The sequence below is a fragment of the Salmo salar genome, chromosome ssa05 (assembly GCF_905237065.1).
Source record: "Salmo salar chromosome ssa05, Ssal_v3.1, whole genome shotgun sequence".
NCBI classification, from domain to species: Eukaryota; Metazoa; Chordata; class Actinopteri; order Salmoniformes; family Salmonidae; genus Salmo; species Salmo salar.
Genome location: NC_059446.1, coordinates 84,191,737 through 84,215,315, shown reverse-complemented (window position 1 = coordinate 84,215,315; position 23,579 = coordinate 84,191,737). Strand labels below are relative to the sequence as shown.

Sequence of the window (23,579 nt, the reverse complement as noted above, 5' to 3'; positions counted from 1 at the left end):
GGCACTGTATGTGTTTTGTGGCATAAGAGTCCATGGTCATGTTGAACTTTCCCTCAGCTGTCAAGGAGAGTGACATTGTGGACTACAGTGGGGCATTTTGTGACAGCGGAGAAGCCAGCGTAGACATGGGGACACAATTGGCTGCAGATGCAGTGGATTTAAACTTTAATTCTTGGACTGAACACGTCTCCACACTCGAGTCGTCCTTTGAAGAAAGAGGAAGTGAGACTGAAGAAAGAGGAAGTAAAAGGGTTACTTAACAACTCAAAAGACAAGTAAGTTACCATCTTATATATGTGGAAGAGGACGTTTAAAAAGAAAAGTAACATCTTTAGAAACACACACACTATGATCGGTGAAAGCTGCTGTGCTGGTTTAAAGTACCAAAAGAGCGTGCATTGATTTCAACTGAAAGCCGATGCCCAGAGTTACCCATGATGTTACACAGTGATTGAAGTCAATAATTGTCAGACTCAATAGGACCTGAAGGAAGAAACTGTGAAAAACTGTAAGTATTGAAGCTCTTGCAGATTATGAAATACAGGTTATGTTTTGGATACATATATGCGTTGGATAGCTGTGCCATCATTGATATTAGAATGTTGGAAGTTTAGCCACACACAGAAAAAGATGCTATGTAGAACCTAAAAGGGTTCTTTGGCTGTCCCCATAGGATAACCCTTTGAAGAACCCTTGTTGGTTTTAGGTAGAACCCTTTTGGTTCCCAGTAGGACAGTTTTAGGGTTCCATGTAGAACCCTTTCTACAGAAGGTTCTACATGGTACCCAAAATGGTTCTACCTGGAACTAAAAAGGGTTCTATGGTGACAGCCTGAAGAACCCTTTTGGAAAAATGTTTCTAAGAGTGTAGATTTATGCGACTTGGTTAAGTCGCACATGCATAACCACAGATGTAGGCTGTCTAAAGTGGAAAGCTATACTTCTGTGGTTAGCACAAAGCCTTGGTGTCAAGTCTGAATTTGCTAGTAACGGAAGTTGGACTGATATTTTCTACCACTCATTTGGTAGATATGCCAAATTCAAAGGCGTTATCTTGCATCTTATCTAATAGTACAGTATCTGTTCATTGCTTATTTGAATCAAGATCAAACTATTTTAAACTCTCAAAGTAAAGGTTAAGTAGTGTGGTTATTTTAGTTTCCTCTGCTTGTTTATTTTATACCCTTTGTTGTAAGAGCAAGGTATACATACAACTTTCATTAGAAGTGAACGTTAGGTTGTTTGCTTTCTGTTGAATGTTAATAAAAAAATTGTTCCTGACTTGAAATCCTTTGGTGTCAGGTATTCAGCAAATGATCTATTAAGAACATTTGATTACGAATATGAGGTTAAAAAGTGGTGGCATTCTCCTTTAAGTTTGTACAGGGCTAATGTCAGGGCTCAGATTATAATGGGTCCCTCCTGCAGAGTTCTGGACATGTCCCATCCTGTGATCAAGCAGACCCGCGTGAATCCCAGGGTAGTGTTAGGCATCTTGACGGAGAGGATTATAACATCACTACCTTGCCTGGTCACAAACAACGTCCAGAAGCAGTAACTTGGCATGTACCAAGGACCTAAACATGATGACAGCCAATTCACAGCACCCTGCATTTTAGACATTCTAGAATGTCATTCTTAATAACAAACTGTATCTTTACAATTTATCAGTGTCATAAGGACCCAGAGGAAGAAGCAGTGAGAACCTAGTATTGAAACTCTGGCTGATTTTTGCGATATAAAAATGAAGTAAGAAAAATCTACAGCATGCTATGAATAGCCTTGAATGATACACAACCAATGGTTTTGACTGAAATTATATCCTGTTTGTGTTTATATCCTGTCTTGTCAAAAGCAATGCCACTCTGTTCTGATCCACTCTTTTCCCAGCGAAAGGGAACCTTTCTAAGAGATTGTGTTTGCATTATTGAGTGTCTTGCCAACTGTGAAATGTATTTAGAATGCTCTTCAGAAGCTGTTGTATGTATTGAGTGTCGATGTGGTCATCCTAGTTTTGTTTCTTAGATGTCTTTGTCATTTGTGTCTTTGTCATCTGCTGCAGGAAGAAAAACGATCCACCACCATCTCTCAGATGTTTGCCAAAGCCACAAAAGCCTTCGTGAAGGACACAGATCATGAGGGACGCCTGATCCCTGTGTCCAGTCTGAATGACACAGACAAACTGAATCTCCGATCACTCATTGTCAAGACCAAGCACAGATGCTTCTGGCAGGAACCCAAATACCAGTCCCCTGGCTTTACCCTCGGTGATGTCCTGAGGCCTGGAGAGCCTGGAAACACACCTTTAAGCCCAAGTAAGCACCAGAGCATCCCGCTAGTGACAAATAACTATGGTGTTACGAATCCCTTTTGGCCCTGCAGTCTAGGGGGGGATGGATACGAGACCCGTAACATAACTCATGCAAATTATAATAGTGACGAGTAACAGTGAGAACCAAAAACCACAGACAACTTAAGTTTACCGTCAAACTCTAAAGGTTTATTGCTAAACACACGGTAATGGGGTGTGAGAAAAGGGGCTGAGCTGGACCCAAGCAAAGAAACAATAATCCAAAACACCCCTAAGTTAGACTAGCCTACCTCAAGAACAGCTAGCTAACTAACCAAAAATACAGTGGGTGGTCCGCCCAGTTCTAACTAGGGTACTTAGACAAAGTATTCCTACGGGTAATGTATGCCCATGGGCGACTTGTCTTGGTACCCCCTTTTTCCCACCAAACTAACAAACAACAAAACTCACAGGATAACCGGACAAATGTGACATGTCGTCGCAAAAACAAACGAGAGAGAGAGAGAGAGAGAGAGAGAGAGAGAGAGAGAGAGAGAGAGAGAGAGAGAGAGAGAGAGAGAGAGAGAGAGAGAGAGAGAGAGAGAGAGAGAGAGAGAGAGAGAGAGAGAGAGAGAGAGAGAGAATGAACACAAAGATTGATCTGGGGAGAAAACAACTGACTGGATTTTTAAACCAAGGGAAAGGGGCTGTGATTGGTTGAGGGAAAAGGAGCAGGTGTCTTCTGTTTGGGGACTGATTGATGACTGATTGGGGAGTGATGATTGTCACCTGTGAGGAGGAGAAGGAGAGAAAAGAAATACACATACAGGATACACACACAGGATACCTGTATCCGTAACATATGGGTTGTTGTTGTTCTAAAATATCTGACCATTGATTTCATTACTTATTCTACTCTTGTTTTTCTGAGCAGAATAGGAAAATGATAATGTCATGGATGTGGCTGTTATAGATATGTGCTGTGGTATAATAGCATAGAGTCCATTCAAATGTTGAACATTCCCTCAGCTGTCAAGGAGTCTGACTTTGTGGACTACAGTGGGATATTTGGTGACAAGAAAGAAATGAACACAGACGGAAACATTGAGGCTAAGTTGGCTGATTTCAACATTACCGTGAGAGGGAAATGGTCCACCAAACAGAAGCTGTCCCTTGGCAGCCTGAACAAAGAGAAGGTTGATGTGAAGGAGTTACACAACTACTCAAAAGACAGGTGAGTTACCCTATACTGTACGTATGTTCAATACAGTCATAATACAGTCACAATACAGTCACAATACATCATAATACATCATAATACAGTCACAATACAGTCACAATACATCATAATACAGTCACAATACAGTCATAATACATCATAATACAGTCATAATACATCATAATACATCACAATACATCATAATACAGTCATAATACATCACAATACAGTCATAATACATCATAATACATCATAATACAGTCACAATACAGTCATAATAGTCACAATACAGTCACAATACATCATAATACAGTCACAATACAGTCACAATACAGTCACAATACATCATAATACAGTCACAATACAGTCACAATACAGTCACAATACATCATAATACAGTCAGAATACAGTCAGAATACGTCATAATACAGTCATAATACATCAGAATACATCAGAATACAGTCATAATACAGTCATAATACAGTCACAATACATCATAATACAGTCAGAATACAGTCAGAATACAGTCATAATACATCATAATACAGTCACAATACAGTCACAATACATCATAATACAGTCACAATACAGTCACAATACATCATAATACAGTCACAATACAGTCACAATACATCATAATACAGTCAGAATACAGTCAGAATACGTCATAATACAGTCATAATACATCAGAATACATCAGAATACAGTCATAATACAGTCAGAATACATTCACAATACATCATAATACAGTCAGAATACAGTCAGAATACAGTCATAATACATCATAATACAGTCAGAATACAGTCACAATACATCATAATACAGTCATAATACAGTCAGAATACAGTCATAATACAGTCAGAATACAGTCAGAATACAGTCATAATACAGTCATAATACAGTCAGAATACAGTCATAACTGTAATGCGATGCTACTGGCGGCAGAGAAGTCAGGCGCAGGAGAGCGGAAACTGATTTACAACGGTTGTGTTTAATAACCATAAACCACCGTCAACAGAACAATACAATAAATGGGTCAAACAAAACCCGGTAAATACCAGCATACCGTGCACAAGCACTACAACAAACAATTACGGACAAGGACAACATGTAATTGATGGAATTGGAACCAGGTGTGATGGAAGACAAGACAAAACCAATGGAAAATGAGAAGTGGATTGGCGATGGCTAGAAGGTCGGTGACGTCGACCGCCGAACGCCGCCCGAACAAGGAGAGGAACCAACTTCGGTGGAAGTCGTGACAATAACAGTCAACATACAGTCATAACAGTCATATACAGTCATTATACAGTCATTATGCAGTCATTATACAGTCATTACAGTCATTATACAGTCATATACAGTCATTTACAGTCATTATACAGTCATTATACAGTCATTATACAGTCATTACAGTCATTATACAGTCATTACAGTCATATACAGTCATATACAGTCATATACAGTCATATACAGTCATATACAGTCACGATACACTCACAATACAGTCATAATACATCATACAGTTCACCTTCCCAAGGAGTCAATATTTAGATCCAAGACCAGCAGGCAAAACTGTTTGCAATGACATCAGGCTGGCATCTTTTGTGTAAAAATGACATTTTCAGGTTGAAGTGCTTTCGGATAACAAAGAAGTGGAACTGTACTGGTTTAGCAACTTCCTTAAACTTAAACAACATCCTCACTGTTTTCACTACTAGCTTAGCTTAAAGGGACAATCTGTGATTGGTACATCAATTCTTTTTACTTTTAAAGTAGCTTTCCAGTGTTTCCAGATTTCTATGAAATATGACCTAAAATGTGTCCCTCCTGCAGAGTTCTGGACATGTCCCATCCTGTGATCAAGCAGACCCGTGCGAATCCCAGGGCAGTGTTAGGCGTCTTGACGGAGAGGATTATGACATCACTACCTTGCCCGGTCACAAACAATGTCCAGAAGCGTGGCAATGTAGGAGCCAACGTGAGTGCCTGTGTGTTCCTGAGCGGGAAGGTAGGAGGAAAGATTACCAAGTGTTCTACTGAAGTGAATTATATTTTCCTCATATTTTACTGGTAACTCAGATTTAGTTGTAAAATAGATTTTTAATCTCAATAATCTCACTTTATGATAGATAGCTAGGCTTTCATAAATAAAGTAAATGTCAGGACCATATTGGCAGATCACAGATGTCTGTTCAGTAGTGGTAATGGTGATGGAAATTTCACAATTCTTTACCTAGGCAGTTTTACATATTTTAAGAGGCCATTCTACACAATGGAGATTAAAAGTTGGGTTCACAGAAATTGAACAGTTCCCAAGTACAGTAAATTGACATGAACTAAAAACTGCTGTTCCGTAGTGGTAATACTCACAGATGTCTGTCTGTTCAGTAGTGGTAATACTCACAGATGTCTGTTCAGTAGTGGTAATACTCACAGATGTCTGTTCAGTAGTGGTAATACTCACAGATGTCTGTTCAGTAGTCGTAATACTCACAGATGTCTGTCTGTTCAGTAGTGGTAATACTCACAGATGTCTGTTCAGTAGTGGTAATAATCACAGATGTCTGTTCAGTAGTCGTAATACTCACAGATGTCTGTTCAGTAGTGGTAATAGTCACAGATGTCTGTTCAGTAGTCGTAATACTCACAGATGTCTGTTCAGTAGTCGTAATACTCACAGATGTCTGTTCAGTAGTCGTAATACTCACAGATGTCTGTTCAGTAGTCGTAATACTCACAGGGTACCTTTGATATTTTCAGTACAATTTTTTTATTTGAATTAAGACTTTCTAAAACGCCACAATTCAGCATTTTGACTGTGACTTCTGGAAATGTTTAACCCACTTATTCCAACATTTCTCCACGTTTTCACCATCATTGTAAAAACCCTAGTTCTTTTGTTGTTTTGACAAAGTCATATCTGAAGATTTGTATTTATTTACTGTGATTCATTTACGTCTGTCCATCTTTTTAAGGTCAACCCTGTTACGTGAACTGAACTCTTGTTTTAATATGGTGAAACTGTTTTCTAAAGAAATACTGAACATCCAATAGTCAAATGATAGTGTAAAAGCAGGTAAACTGCTTCTACTCTTTTAGTCAATATTCTGGTGTTTTGTGGTGGAAAACTGAGTGGGTCGAGCATAACACTTCAAACCTGTTATCCACAGATTTAAACAAATAAATGGGGAAGCTTGCTTTCCACTGCCACTCCCTGAGAACAACAGGCTTCCATTCCCCCTGTCACAAGGATATTTATGGCTGATTTAAAATGGTCAACCCTGTTACTTAATAGGCACTTACTATAATCATAAAAAAAAATACCTCTTGAGATGGGAAAACATGTTTTTTTACGAAGTTGAACCCATACTCTTTATGAGAGACTGTTCAAATTAGGTGAAATCCCCAAATAAATTTGAGCAAGTTACACTTCTCAAAAGGCAGCAAATCGTGTTTTTATCATTAAAACCACTTCCTGAAAATGTGGTGGTGTAGTATATGTGACTGTCAGGGTTAGAATCTGGGTCATCTGTGCACCAAACGTCTCTGACTAATTTTAAATGTTTTCCACAGGCCTCTATGAAGCAGAGCGGTAGTACTCAGACAGAAAGTGATGTGTCGCTGGGTATTCCTGCAAATACTGTCATGGCCTACAGTCTGATTGAACTCTACGTCAAATGCAATGGAACGTTTGGTGAGGAAGTGTATGGTTTATCAATGTCCCAGGTATAGCTGCATGGTTAAGTACCATGATAAAGTACACAGCCAGCGTCTATGTTCCTCAGTGTATTTAGTACAGCCACTGTATCTGTCTGTGTGTGACTGGTTATGTCTGGTTATGTGACTGGTTGTCTGCTCTTGTCCACAGAGCTGTGCCTCATCCGCAACAATGGGGGCTTTGAAAAGGTTTGGTCAAAGGATGAGATTGAAGAGGATGGAATTATGGACCTGAGAGGCGACTTTGCTCCCAACAGCCCCCCTAAATCTGAACGAAGGTAATAATGCCAGTGGAGGGTAATGTCTCCTGTCTAGTGGTAAACATGTAGTCTACTGAATGGAACGTCTGGTCAACATGTAGTCTACTGAATGGAACGTCTGGTCAACATGTAATGTAGTCTACTGAATGGAACGTCTGGTCAACATGTAATGTAGTCTACTGAATGGAACGTCTGGTCAACATGTAATGTAGTCTACTGAATGGAATATCTGGTCAACATGTAATGTAGTCTACTGAAGGGAACGTCTGGTCAACATGTAGTCTACTGAATGGAACATCTGGTCAACATGTAATGTAGTCTACTGAATGGAACGTCTGGTCAACATGTAGTCTACTGAAGGGAACGTCTGGTCAACATGTAGTCTACTGAATGGAACATCTGGTCAACATGTAGTCTACTGAATGGAACATCTGGTCAACATGTAGTCTACTGAATGGAACGTCTGGTCAACATGTAATGTAGTCTACTGAATGGAACATCTGGTCAACATGTAATGTAGTCTACTGAATGGAACGTTTGGTCAACATGTAGTCTACTGAATGGAACGTCTGGTCAACATGTAGTCTACTGAATGGAACATCTGGTCAACATGTAATGTAGTCTACTGAATGGAACGTCTGGTCAACATGTAGTCTACTGAAGGGAATGTCTGGTCAACATGTAGTCTACTGAATGGAACATCTGGTCAACATGTAATGTAGTCTACTGAATGGAACGTCTGGTCAACATGTAGTCTACTGAATGGAACGTCTGGTCAACATGTAGTTTACTGAATGGAACGTCTGGTCAACATGTAGTCTACTGAATGGAACATCTGGTCAACATGTAGTCTACTGAATGGAATGTCTGGTCAACATGTAGTCTACTGAATGGAACATCTGGTCAACACGTAGTCTACTGAAGGGAACGTCTGGTCAACATGTAATGTAGTCTACTGAATGGAATGTCTGGTCAACATGTAATGTAGTCTACTGAATGGAACGGCTGGTCAACATGTAATGTAGTCTACTGAATGGAACGTCTGGTCAACATGTAGTCTACTGAATGGAACGTCTGGTCAACATGTAGTCTACTGAATGGAACGTCTGGTCAACATGTAGTCTACTGAATGGAACGTCTGGTCAACATGTAGTCTACTGAATGGAACGTCTGGTCAACATGAAGTCTACTGAATGGAACGTCTGGTCAACATGTAATGTAGTCTACTGAATGGCACGTCTGGTCAACATGTAGTCTTCTGAATGGAATGTCTGGTCAACATGTAATGTAGTCTACTGAATGGAACGTCTGGTCAACATGTAATGTAGTCTACTGAATGGAATGTCTGGTCAACATGTAATGTAGTCTACTAAATGGAACATCTGGTCAACATGTAATGTAGTCTACTGAATGGAACATCTGGTCAACATGTAATGTAGTCTACTGAATGGAACGTCTGGTCAACATGTAGTCTACTGAATGGAACGTCTGGTCAACATGTAATGTAGTCTACAAAATGGAACATCTGGTCAACATGTAATGTAGTCTACTGAATGGAACGTCTGGTCAACATGTAGTCTACTGAATGGAACGTCTGGTCAACATGTAATGTAGTCTACTGAATGGAACGTCTGGTCAACATGTAATGTAGTCTACTGAATGGAACGTCTGGTCAACATGTAATGTAGTCTACTGAATGGAACATCTGGTCAACATGTAGTCAACTGAATGGAATGCCTGGTCAACATGTAGTCTACTGAATGGAACGTCTGGTCAACATGTAGTCTACTGAATGGAACGTCTGGTCAACATGTAGTCTACTGAATGGAACGTATGGTCAACATGTAAGTCTACTGAATGGAACGTCTGGTCAACATGTAATGTAGTCACCTGAATGGAACGTCTGGTCAACATGTAATGTAGTCTACTGAATGGACCATCTGGTCAACATGTAATGTAGTCTACTGAATGGAACGTCTGGTCAACATGTAATGTAGTCTACTGAATGGAATGTCTGGTCAACATGTAATGTAGTCTACTGAATGGAACGACTGGTCAACATGTAGTCTACTGAATGGAACGTCTGGTCAACATGTAATGTAGTCTACTGAATGGAACGTCTGGTCAACATGTAATGTTGTCTACTGAATGGAATGTCTGGTCAACATGTAATATAGTCTACTAAATGGAACATCTGGTCAACATGTAGTCTACTGAATGGAACGTCTGGTCAACATGTCTACTGAATGGAACGTCTACTCAACATGTAATGTAGTCTACTGAATGGAACGTCTGGTCAACATGTAATGTAGTCTACTGAATGGAACGTCTGGTCAACATGTAGTCTACTGAATGGAACGTCTGGTCAACATGTAATGTTGTCTACTGAATGGAATGTCTGGTCAACATGTAATATAGTCTACTAAATGGAACATCTGGTCAACATGTAGTCTACTGAATGGAACGTCTGGTCAACATGTAATGTAGTCTACTGAATGGAACGTCTAGTCAACATGTAATGTAGTCTACTGAATGGAACGTCTGGTCAACATGTAGTCTACTGAATGGAACGTCTGGTCAACATGTAATGTTGTCTACTGAATGGAATGTCTGGTCAACATGTAATATAGTCTACTAAATGGAACATCTGGTCAACATGTAGTCTACTGAATGGAACGTCTGGTCAACATGTCTACTGAATGGAACGTCTACTCAACATGTAATGTAGTCTACTGAATGGAACGTCTGGTCAACATGTAATGTAGTCTACTGAATGGAACGTCTGGTCAACATGTAGTCTACTGAATGGAACGTCTGGTCAACATGTAATGTTGTCTACTGAATGGAATGTCTGGTCAACATGTAATATAGTCTACTAAATGGAACATCTGGTCAACATGTAGTCTACTGAATGGAACGTCTGGTCAACATGTAGTCTACTGAATGGAATGTCTACTCAACATGTAATGTAGTCTACTGAATGGAACGTCTGGTCAAAATGTAATGTAGTCACCTGAATGGAACGTCTGGTCAACATGTAATGTAGTCTACTGAATGGACCATCTGGTCAACATGTAATGTAGTCTTCTGAATGGAATGTCTGGTCAACATGTAATGTAGTCTACTGAATGGAACGTTTGGTCAACATGTAATGTAGTCTACTGAATGGAACGACTGGTCAACATGTAGTCTACTGAATGGAACATCTGGTCAACATGTAATGTAGTCTACTGAATGGAATGTCTGGTCAACATGTTGTCTACTGAATGGAACGTCTGGTCAACATGTAATGTAGTCTACTGAATGGAACGTCTAGTCAACATGTAATGTAGTCTACTGAATGGAACGTCTGGTCAACATGTAGTCTACTGAATGGAACGTCTGGTCAACATGTAATGTAGTCTACTGAATGGAACGTCTGGTCAACATGTAGTCTACTGAATGGAACGTCTGGTCAACATGTAATGTAGTCTACTGAATCGAACGTCTGGTCAACATGTAGTCTACTGAATGGAACGTCTGGTCAACATGTAATGTTGTCTACTGAATGGAACGTCTGGTCAACATGTAGTTTACTGAATGGAACGTCTGGTCAACATGTAATGTAGTCTACTGAATCGAACGTCTGGTCAACATGTAGTCTACTGAATGGAACGTCTGGTCAACATGTAATGTTGTCTACTGAATGGAATGACGACACTGACAAAATGGTCTCTGTGTTGTTTGTGTGTTAACAGAGCTGGACAAACTGAGTGGTCATTTCCAGCTGCTGTCAGCTCTGCCGGTGGCCAAACGTTCCTCTCTGCTCCAGCTCCTCAAGACAACCATGGAGGACAGAGAGGCAGTCAGTGTGCTGGAGAGTGTGGTGAGTGGTAGAGGTCTTCATGGGTCCAACAGATCCGAAATCCTAAATTCTGACTTTTGTCTCTGCTCTGGGTTGGGTCTGATCTAATTGCCACGGGTTTTGGGTATGTGCAATTACAATTGATTAACCGAATGGACCTGATTGGACCCGTCCTCTTGATGTCTGTTTCAGCCAATTGCAACTCAATAAAATGTATAGCTAATGTCCAACTGAAACTGATTCCGGCCGCTCACCTGACGTGCCCCTGCTGCTGAGGAGCGGGAGAGAGAGAGCGAGTGAGTAAAAGGAGCCTTTGTATAGGCTACTGTTATTCCTGAAGATTGAGGCCTTTTTCAATGAAGTAAAGCGAAGGTTAGAGGAAAAAGAGTATTATCAGGATAAGGTAAGACCCAGATGCAGACTGTGTCGAAGTAACAATGTTTATTTCAGCAACAGAGGCAAAGGTACAGGACGGCATGCAGGCTCAGGGTCAGGTCAGGCAGAGGTCGGAAATCTAGATAGGGGCAAAGGTACAGGACGGCAGGCAGACTCAGGGTCAGGTCAGGCAGAGGTCAGAAATCTAGATAGGGGCAAAGGTACAGGACGGCATGCAGGCTCAGGGTCAGGACAGGCAGAGGTCGGAAATCTAGATGGGGCAAAGGTACAGGACGGCATGCAGGCTCAGGACAGGCAAGGGTCAAAAACCAGGAGGGCGAGAAAAATAGAAGCTGGGAAAAGACAGGAGCTGACAGGACAAACGCTGGTAAGCTTGACAAACAAGACAAACTGGCAACAGACAAAAAGAGAACACAGGTATAATAAGTACACAGGGGATAACGGGGAAGATGGGCGACACCTGGAGGGGGTTGGAGACAAGCACAAAGACAGGTGAAACAGATCAGGGCATGACAGTACCCCGCCCTCTAGGAGCGACACCTGGCGTCCTACATGGGCGCATACCTGCTTGATCGGGGTGCCAGCGGTGGAAGTCGGCGATGAGGGCTGGGTCCAGGATGTCTCTAGCGGGGACCCAGCACCTCTCCTCCGGGCCATAGCCCTCCCAGTCAACCAGGTACTGGAAACCCCTGCCCCGTGGTCGAACCCTCAGGAGGCGTCTCACCGTGTACGCCGGATGGCCATCGACGACCCGGGGAGGAGGGGTGGGCCTGGAAATGGAAGACAAGGGACTGTGAGACACGGACTTGATACAGGACACATGAATGGTGGGGTGTATACGAAGGGTACGGGGCAACAGAAGACGAACAGCAGAGGGGCTAATGACCTTGGAGATGGGGAAGGGGTCGATAAACCGTGGGGACAGTTTGCGAGACTCCACCCGGAGGGGCAGATCCCGGGTGGAGAGCCATACATTCTGCCCGAGACGATGCCGGGGTCCGATGGCAATCCGCTTGCCGTAAAGGACTACTACTATAGGACTACTAGCCCTATAGTAGTGGTCCTATAGTAGTAGCCCTATAGTAACCCTATAGTAGTCCTATAGTAACCCTATAGTAGTAGCCCCTATAGTAGTAACCCCTATAGTAGTAGGCCTATAGTAGTCTATAGTAGTAGCCCCTATAGTAGTCGTAAATTAGTATACTACTATAGGACAACTACTATAAGACTACTACTATAGGGTTACTACTATAGGACTACTACCGTAATTCCCGGACTATTAAGCGCACCTGAATATAAGCCGCACCCACTGAATTAAAAAAAAATATATATTTTGAACATAAATAAGCCGCACATGTCTATAAGCCGCAGGTGCCTACCGGTACATTGAAACAAATGAACTTTACACAGGCTCTAATGAAACACGGCTTGTAACAAAAATAAATAGGTTTTAACGAAACACTGCTTGTAACAAAAAAATAAAAATTTACAGGAAGCTTTAGTTGTCTTTTTGCACTGAGTCAATTCCTCACGCTGCTGTTTCCAACGTCTTATCATCGACTCATTAAGACCAAGCTCCCGTGCAGCAGCTCTATTTCCTTTTCCAACAGCCAGATCAATCGCCTTCAACATGAAAGCTGCATCATATGCATTTCTCCGTGTCTTTGCCATGATGAGGGTGACAAAATGACTACCGTAATCAGAATGATGGGAAGTTTGAGAGCGCTCGATTTAATCTAAACAGTAAACAAAGAAGTTGTTTGACCTTAACCCTTTCGGCAATTTCATTGGTCTAATGAAAGCTTCATGCCGCCAAAAAACTGAGCACGTCACATAATGTTTTTTTGGAAGAAAAAAAATTGAAAGCGGGAAAAATCCATATATTAGCCGCGTCATTGTTTAAGCCGCGAGGTTTAAAGCTAGGAAAAAAGTTGCGGCTTATAGTCCGGAATTTATGGTACTATAGGGCTACTACTATAGGACTACTACTATAGGGCTACTACTATAGGGCTACTACTATAGGGCTACTACTATAGGACTACTACTATAGGGCTACTACTATAGGACTACTATAGGACTACTACTATTGGGTTACTACTATAGGGCTACTACTATAGGGCTACTATAGGACTACTACTATTGGGTTACTACTATAGGGCTACTACTATAGGGCTACTATAGGACTACTACTATTGGGTTACTACTATAGGACTACTACTATTGGGCTACTATAGGACTACTACTATAGGGCTACTATAGGACTACTACTTTAGGGCTACTATAGGACTACTACTATTGGGTTACTACTATAGGGCTACTACTATAGGGCTACTATAGGACTACTACTATTGGGTTACTACTATAGGACTTGTACGGTTGTGTTGGCACTACTATAGGACTACTACTATAGGGCTACTATAGGACTACTACTATAGGGCTACTACAGGGCTACTATAGGCTACCATAGGACTACTACTATAGGGCTACTATAGGACTACTACTATGGGGCTACTATAGGACTACTACTATAGGACTACTACTATAGGACTACTACTATAGGGCTACTACTATAGGGCTACTACTATGGGGCTACTACTATGGGGCTACTACTATAGGGCTACTACTATAGGACTACTACTATAGGACTACTACTATAGGGCTACTATAGGGCTACTACAGGGCTACTATATGGCTACCATAGGACTACTACTATAGGGCTACTATCAGACTACTACTATGGGGCTACTATAGGACTACTACTATAGGACTACTACTATAGGACTACTACTATAGGACTACTACTATAGGGCTACTACTATAGGACTACTACTATAGGACTACTATAGGACTACTACTTTAGGGCTACTACTATGGGGCTACTACTATAGGGCTACTACTATAGGACTACTACTATAGGACTACTACTATGGGGCTGCTATAGGACTACTACTATGGGGCTACTACTGTAGGACTACTACTATGGGGCTACTATAGGACTACTACTATAGGGCTACTACACGACTACTACTATGGGCTACTATAGGACTACTAGTATAGGGCTACTACACGACTACTACTATAGGGCTACTATAGGACTACTACTATAGGGCTACTATAGGACTATAGGGCTACTATAGGACTACTAACTATAGGACTACTACCATAGGGCTACTATAGGGCTACTACTATAGGGCTACTACTATAGGGCTACTACTATAGGACTGCTACTGGGGCCACTATAGGACTACTACTATAGGGCTACTACAGGGCTACTATATGGCTACCATAGGACTACTACTATAGGGCTACTATAAGACTACTACTATGGGGCTACTATAGGACTACTACTATAGGACTTCTACTATATGACTACTACTATTGGGCTACTACTATGGGGCTACTACTATAGGGCTACTACTATGGCGCTACTACTATAGGGTTACTACTATAGGACTACTACTATGGGGCTACTATAGGACTACTACTATGGGGCTATAATAGGACTACTACTATAGGGCTACTACTATAGGGCTACTATAGGACTACTATTATAGGACTACTACTATAGGACTGCTACAATGGGGCCACTATAGGACTACTACTGTAGGGCTACTAGAGGTCTACTATATGGCTACCATAGGACTACTACTATAGGGCTACTATAGGACTACTACTATAGGGCTACTACAGGGCTACTATATGGCTACCATAGGACTACTACTATAGGGCTACTATAAGACTACTACTATGGGGCTACTACTATAGGACTACTACTATAGGACTACTACTATGGGGCTACTACTATAGGGCTACTACTATAGGACTACTACTATGGGGCTACTACTATAGGACGACTACTATGGGGCTACTATAGGACTACTACTATAGGACTACTACACGACTACTACTATAGGGTTACTATAGGACTACTAGTATAGGGCTACTATAGGGCTACTATAGGAAGACTATAGGGCTACTATAGGTTTACTATAGGGCTACTATAGGGCTACTACTATAGGGGCTACTACTATAGGGCTACTATAGGGGCTACTACTATAGGGCTACTACTATAGGGCTACTACTATAGGGCTACTACTATAGGGGCTACTATAGGGCTACTACTATAGGGATACTACCATAGGGGCTACTACTATAGGGCTACTATAGGACTACTACTATAGGGATACTACCATAGGGGCTACTATAGGGCTACTACTATAGGGGCTACTACTATAGGGCTACTACTATAGGGCTACTACTATAGGGGCTACTACTATAGGGCTACTATAGGGCTACTACTATAGGGATACTACCATAGGGCTACTATAGGGCTACTACTATAGGGATACTACCATAGGGCTACTATAGGGGCTACTACTATAGGGCTACTACTATAGGGCTACTACTATAGGGCTACTATAGGGCTACTACTATAGGGCTACTACTATAGGTTTACTATAGGGCTACTACTATAGGGATACTACCATAGGGCTACTATAGGGCTACTACTATAGGGCTACTATAGGGCTACTACTATAGGGATACTACCATAGGGCTACTATAGGGCTAATACAGGCCTACTTACACTCAAACCATGACAAAGAAAAAACAGAGGGCCAGACATCATTCTAAATTTAATGTCACAATATAGTAACCTGATCCTGTTGTCCCTATTAACCATGACTTGACTAACTGTTGACGTTACCCTGATAAAGTTAAGAAACTGTTGACATTACCCTGATAAAGTTAAGAAACTGTTGACATTACCCTGATAAAGTTAAGAAACTGTTGACGTTACCCTGATAAAGTTAAGAAACTGTTGACATTACCCTGATAAAGTTAAGAAACTGTTGACGTTACCCTGATAAAGTTAAGAAACTGTTGACATTACCCTGATAAAGTTAAGAAACTGTTGACATTACCCTGATAAAGTTAAGAAACTGTTGACATTACCCTGATAAAGTTAAGAAACTGTTGACGTTACCCTGATAAAGTTAAGAAACTGTTGACATTACCCTGATAAAGTTAAGAAACTGTTGACATTACCCTGATAAAGTTAAGAAACTGTTGACGTTACCCTGATAAAGTTAAGAAACTGTTGACGTTACCCTGATAAAGTTAAGAAACTGTTGACATTACCCTGATAAAGTTAAGAAACTGTTGACATTACCCTGATAAAGTTAAGAAACTTTTGTGATGGTGTGGCTATTAGTAGGCTATAGTCCTACTGCAGGCCTATGAATGCAGTGCGCCGACAGTTGAACTTGAGGTGAGGAACAATGTTTTAGGTCTACCGGATTTACTCGTTTATTCTACTAATATAATGGTTATCTTTATAAACAAATATTCTGCTCGAAAATTAACGAATTTTAGTAAAGGGCTGTTTTATAGTTTTTAATGGCGTTAAGAATGTGTCAAACTCATTCCACTCATTCTGTATAGCAGTAGTATCTGTCAAGGATAAAGAAATGTCGGTGTGGTGAACATGGCACCGCTATATGTCTATCTTTCTCTTGGTCTCCCTAGAGTGGGCCTAAGCTTCCATATATTTATTTTCTATTCATATAATACAGTATATCTACAGGAATGTATGCATGCAATGCCCTGATGCATTTGCGCTCAAATCTCTGACAGCTGAACTGAGAGATGAACAATTATTGTTTTAGGCAAGTAAAAACCAATACTTCACACAGAAACACAACGATTAATTTATTTTGTCTTTTGTTAAAGGCAGTTTTTAAGGATACATAAATGTGAACCAGTTGGCTAATATCGCTCGTTTATTGAAGACACTATCTGCGCCAAGTCGGAGGTTTATTTCTCTCGCTCTTTCTGCTCTTAGATCTGAATGGGTCTCTCAGGTCCGAACCGGCGTGGGTCTGTTTAGGTCTGTTTTTCCACAAGCCTTTTTTGGAACGGGTCTGACTGGCCTCGGGTCCATTCGGAATGGGTAATGTATGCATATTGGGTCCTGTGGAAAAGTCCCGGATCCATTTCGGAACGGGACCAACTTTTTTGGCATGTACAGAAACAGCGCCAAAAACACACACACACACATACACACACACACACACACACACACACACACACACACACACACACACACACACACACACACACACACACACACACACACACACACACACACACCTAATGGCAGGAATGAATATATTCCTTTGAGTCTAAGACGTTGGGGGCACAAAACTACCTTCATACTTACATCTGTTTTTTATTCCAGTAATGTTTACCTTCAGACGAGTCCCGTGACACTTGTGGTCGTAGAGAAACACGGAGAACACCATCGTGTTCGTGAGAATCTCCCCTTTCTATAGTGGGGTCCCCTTACTTTGTATCCCAAACGTTGGGATGCTACCAATCAGTAGTTGACACATCGACAGTACCGACTTCAGACTAGTCTCCTGACACTTGTGGGGGTCGTAGAGCAAAACAGAGAACACCTTCGTGGGACTCTCCCTTTTCCATAGAGTAGTTTGTAGGTCAAACCGTTCAGAAGATACCACATATCTCTAGCTTTAACTAACACATTTTGATGGGGATTGTTTTGTTATGTAACTTAGATTGACGCACCAGTGGATCAATCAACACTAGGGGGTTAATATATCAACCAGAAAATCTGTAACATACTCTTGTCTTAAATATATTCTCTCTCTCTCTGTCTTATCACAGCTGGATCAGACGTGTGATGGTGAGACTCCTGACCTGGGTGATCTGGAAGAGTCTGAGAGGGAAACAGTCCAGGCCATACTGGATCTTGTAGACCAATGTGTTGGGAAGGATGAGGATGAGTTCAGATCCTCACTTCTCAGTGCCGTCCACCTCATTGTCAGTGCCATGGACGGTGAGATAGAGAGCAGTTTTCAGTTATTCTCCAGTTATTATTTGATCAGTTCCTGGGAAACCATGTTCACTACTGTGGTTTTATGTGTGTCCATATTTATATCTTCAGGAATGACAGATGAGGGTCTCTCTGTGTTGGGATCCTGTTGCAGTCCTCCAGTCTTACAGGCCCTGCAGATCCTGGTGAGTTCACACCTGCTTGATTGAGCCTCCAGTCCTGTATGACCTGGAGTTCATTTTTCTAGCTTTTTGTTCATGTAAATGTATTGGGGCATATCTTCCATGTTAAATAAACTAATATTTATACCATTATGATAACATTGTACCACCAGTAGCAGTAGTAACACCAATGATGCTAACCAGTGGTGATTTTTAACATAAAAATATTGGTGGGGAAACTCAATGAAAAAAGTGAATATGCATCGATAAATTACTACACTACACATTGAATGCACCATCCTAAATAATGACCAATCCCAGCAGTGAGTTTGAGCCACACACACAAATGTTATAACATAAGGGTTATTACCAGTGTATAGGCTACTTTCCCATATCTTTGGCTCCTATTGCAAGGAAGACCACAGTTGTCAAGCATACTTTATAGAGTAAAGTCTATTTTACTTCAGAAATATATCACCATCGGTCTGCAATATTGCTAATCATTGTTAGAGTATTGGGACGCAGCAGAACACCATTCTGAGTGCAGTTACATGTCTGTTAACAAGATGCTCAGGTTATGAATAAAGCAACAACGTTTATAAAGCTACTCCCTGCCTACCTTCAACCATTGTATAGATACAGTTCCCTGGGTTATTACATTCTGACATCAATCATTAACAACACGTAGTAGCTAGCTAGCTAGCTAGCCTCCTCAAACAGCTGTTAGCCACCGCAAGTTCCATCCAAACCACTCAGGTTTAATTATTTTCTAACTTGCTTTATTTTAACTGAGGCCTGTTCAGTGGTTGATGAGCACAAAGATGTTTTAGCTCTACACGTTTTAAAATAATTTGCTAGGAGATTGTTGACATGATGTATGATGACTTTTCAGCTAGCTAACTAGAAGACGATAAACAACTATGAAATTGCTACAGGAGAAAAGATGTCTATTTATCTGTGGCAAATGACATCAAGCCTTCTTGGGCGGGCACTACTAATGAATCTCTATAGCAGCACCCAAGTGGGCTACAGCTGACTGAGTCCCCAGGCTAGCCTCTCCACAACAGATCACTGAGTGAGAATGAAACAGCTGCATTAGGGAGCTGCCTTTCCTCAAATAAAATGTACCAAAATAACAATACAACAGAGAAGCGAGCACGTCCTGTATGCTTTATTAACTCAAGCAATTACAAATCAAATGTGTTTGCATACTGATATAATGTTGTGACATGAATGAAAGCCAGAATTACATCCAGAACAGCACCATCTACTGGATAGTGGTGGGGCTGCCCTGAATGATGTGTTGCATCAAAGTATAGGTCACACCAATGACACATTTGTCAGTAATTTAGGCCACCGATCTCAAATCTAAGGTCATTTAACCTTTTAAAAGTAATTGACTTAATCATTTACTAAAGAGATTTGATTAATCGTTTTGCTCAGTGTAATTTCCCTTCATTTAAATTGAGTTACACCAATGACATGTTTTATTTAAACACCAAATGATCACTGGAATGATAACATGTATGACATACTAAAAGGGTCTGATTAGCTAATCATTTTATTTAATATAGACCCCTACCCTGATAACAGTTTGCCACTGGAAAGAATGCTCACGGTCCTTGTATATCTTTGTAATGAGTGATTTACAAGGCGGTAACACTAATGATATTAAATACATTTGTTTATTATATAGCATTCAAAATAATAGATAGACGTCTCTAAATCCCTGAAACATGTCACTACAACTCTACACATCACTACTGGGACAAGCCTATTTGCTTTCCCTAAGTACTTTAAACAATGCATAAAAATCAAGTTTTGCAGTATACAGGACTTCCATTATGTTTCACATTGATAAACAGTTCAATATCAATTAAAATATGTATAATCTCTAACTATTTGTCATTTTAAAGTGTTTGTCATTATTGCAAAGTCGAGGGATGGAAATGCAACCTTAATTCAAGAATGACCCATAAAATAAAGCATATCAATGTATTCCTGTGCTGCTTGTCCTCCAGGTGCAGCATGTGGCAGCAGGGAGTGGGGAGACCCTCTCTCTGAGAGATGCAGGTCTGGCTGTTCTGACTGAGGAGGAGGTGTTTGGGAGGACAGAGAGTCTCTTTGGTCACTCTAAAGTTACACTGAAGAGAGAGGAGGACACACTGAGGACAGAGATGAAGGACCAGCCTGGATACCTTCCTCTAGTCATGAGTATCACTGTGAAAGGCCTGGCCTCTTTAGTGTAAGGAGGGAGAGGAGGGAGAGGGAGAGGGAGAGAGAGAGAGAGTCCATGCAACTTGTAAATCCAGTTTGAATGGATACACTCAGTACTCCATTCCATGCTTTACTCTTGCGCTAGTTGAGCTAAAGAACTAGTGAACAACAGTGTATGTATACTTGTAATGTTTTCAATAAAGTTCAACAAACGATCAGACGTCCCGACCTCCATTCTTCTAATCATTAGATAATACAACATAAAGCATTACAGAGGGAGGAGGGGATTTGAGCATTGTCAAGTGACCCACATGACAAGAACAGAAGCAGAATCCTGTTCAAAATACTGTTCACCAGAATCATGTCCAAAGAATATTCAAAAACAAGTCTGTGAAGTCTGTTATTATTGTATACTCATTTGAACGTGTAAACTTTCTCACATTACTGTGCTACAGTGTGTAAAAAGTATACTTATTAAAACAAAGATGAAGTCCATCACCCTGGTAATCTTGATGTTTAGAATACCAGGGTGATTACGTTGTTATTCATTTTAATAATGATTCTATACTCAAAGATAACATCACCAATATGTGGAGTCAGTATGATGGTCCATCTCTGTGATATCTGTGAGAATCAGTGTTTGAACAACAAAGACATTTTGTCATCAGAAACCCTATGCGGTGTGTGTGTGTGTGTGTGTGAGTGGGTATATGTTTGGGTGTGTCTATACATATGAATGGGAGAGTGAAAGAGGGTGAATATGAATATGTGTAGGCGGGTGGGAGAGAATGGGTGTGTGGAGGACTAAGCTATATGTTGTGTGTGAATGAAGGAGAATGGATGAGGAAGTAGAGGGGAGGTGGTGACAAACTGGGTCTGGTGGGTAAGAGGGGAAGGATGGAAGGGTGGGACAAGCTTGGCTTGGGGAGGCAAAGGGGAGTAAAGATGGGAGGTGGGGTTAAGCGTGGCTTTGGTGGGGTTAAGGGGGGAGGACAGGGGGGTGGAGAGGGATGGATTTTGTTAGAGAGAGAGAAGGAACAACTTAATTATACTACGATGTCATTGTATTTATTTCTTTATGACTTGTAATACCATTACAAAATGATTAAGAGTTCAGGACAGATTAGGAAAGGATGTCGAATCATTATTATTCCTTGTTTGTCATTACAACTAAGATGTAATGGTGGTTATTGGTCAGAATGGAGAGGGGCTATATCCAGGGGATTGGGACGGGGTGACTGGGAGAGCATTAGACACTTCTCTGAGGTGAGAGGGGCTATATCCAGGGGATTGGGACGGGGTGACTGGGAGAGCATTAGACACTTCTCTGAGGTGAGAGGGGCTATATCCAGGGGATTGGGACGGGGTGACTGGGAGAGCATTAGACACTTCTCTGAGGTGAGAGGGGCTATATCCAGGGGATTGGGACGGGGTGACTGGGAGAGCATTAGACACTTCTCTGAGGTGAGAGGGGCTATATCCAGGGGATTGGGACGGGGTGACTGGGAGAGCATTAGACACTTCTCTGAGGTGAGAGGGGCTATATCCAGGGGATTGGGACGGGGTGACTGGGAGAGCATTAGACACTTCTCTGAGGTGAGAGGGGCTATATCCAGGGGATTGGGACGGGGTGACTGGGAGAGCATTAGACACTTCTCTGAGGTGAGAGGGGCTATATCCAGGGGATTGGGACGGGGTGACTGGGAGAGCATTAGACACTTCTCTGAGGTGAGAGGGGCTATATCCAGGGGATTGGGACGGGGTGACTGGGAGAGCATTAGACACTTCTCTGAGGTGAGAGGGGCTATATCCAGGGGATTGGGACGGGGTGACTGGGAGAGCATTAGACACTTCTCTGAGGTGAGAGGGGCTATATCCAGGGGATTGGGACGGGGTGACTGGGAGAGCATTAGACACTTCTCTGAGGTGAGAGGGGCTATATCCAGGGGATTGGGACGGGGTGACTGGGAGAGCATTAGACACTTCTCTGAGGTGAGAGGGGCTATATCCAGGGGATTGGGACGGGGTGACTGGGAGAGCATTAGACACTTCTCTGAGGTGAGAGGGGCTATATCCAGGGGATTGGGACGGGGTGACTGGGAGAGCATTAGACACTTCTCTGAGGTGAGAGGGGCTATATCCAGGGGATTGGGACGGGGTGACTGGGAGAGCATTAGACACTTCTCTGAGGTGAGAGGGGCTATATCCAGGGGATTGGGACGGGGTGACTGGGAGAGCATTAGACACTTCTCTGAGGTGAGAGGGGCTATATCCAGGGGATTGGGACGGGGTGACTGGGAGAGCATTAGACACTTCTCTGAGGTGAGAGGGGCTATATCCAGGGGATTGGGACGGGGTGACTGGGAGAGCATTAGACACTTCTCTGAGGTGAGAGGGGCTATATCCAGGGGATTGGGACGGGGTGACTGGGAGAGCATTAGACACTTCTCTGAGGTGAGAGGGGCTATATCCAGGGGATTGGGACGGGGTGACTGGGAGAGCATTAGACACTTCTCTGAGGTGAGAGGGGGCTATATCCAGGGGATTGGGACGGGGTGACTGGGAGAGCATTAGACACTTCTCTGAGGTGAGAGGGGCTATATCCAGGGGATTGGGA

At 41.8% G+C, this 23,579-nt stretch overlaps 1 protein-coding gene across 2 annotated transcripts; it reads left to right on the top strand.

Moving 5' to 3' along the window:
• The first annotated feature begins 209 nt into the window (after positions 1 to 209).
• LOC106592543 (gasdermin-E) lies at positions 210 to 20,977 on the top strand. Of its 2 annotated transcripts, none has more exons than XM_045719213.1 (10): positions 210 to 508; positions 2,062 to 2,314; positions 3,319 to 3,523; positions 5,345 to 5,489; positions 7,085 to 7,205; positions 7,380 to 7,506; positions 11,226 to 11,353; positions 18,416 to 18,587; positions 18,696 to 18,769; positions 20,767 to 20,977. In XM_045719213.1, the coding sequence occupies exons 2-8, from the start codon at positions 2,092 to 2,094 to the stop codon at positions 18,430 to 18,432; spliced, it is 966 nt and encodes a 321-aa protein (XP_045575169.1). In that variant the 5' UTR covers positions 210 to 508; positions 2,062 to 2,091; the 3' UTR covers positions 18,433 to 18,587; positions 18,696 to 18,769; positions 20,767 to 20,977. The 2 variants fall into 2 exon arrangements, with proteins under 2 accessions (XP_045575169.1, XP_045575168.1); XM_045719212.1 differs by having other exon boundaries at positions 5,345 to 5,519.
• The last annotated feature ends 2,602 nt before the right edge of the window (positions 20,978 to 23,579 follow it).

What these genes read in the sequence shown, in the direction of transcription:
- LOC106592543 (XM_045719212.1), top strand. Translation starts at nt 2,092, where the DNA reads ATGTTTGCCAAAGCCACAAAAGCCTTCGTGAAGGACACAGATCATGAG. An exon ending in CACAACTACTCAAAAGACAG is followed by an intron (nt 3,524 to 5,344) that starts GTGAGTTACCCT and finishes TCCCTCCTGCAG; the next exon opens with AGTTCTGGACATGTCCCATC. An exon ending in CAAATGCAATGGAACGTTTG is followed by an intron (nt 7,206 to 7,379) that starts GTGAGGAAGTGT and finishes TCTTGTCCACAG; the next exon opens with AGCTGTGCCTCATCCGCAAC.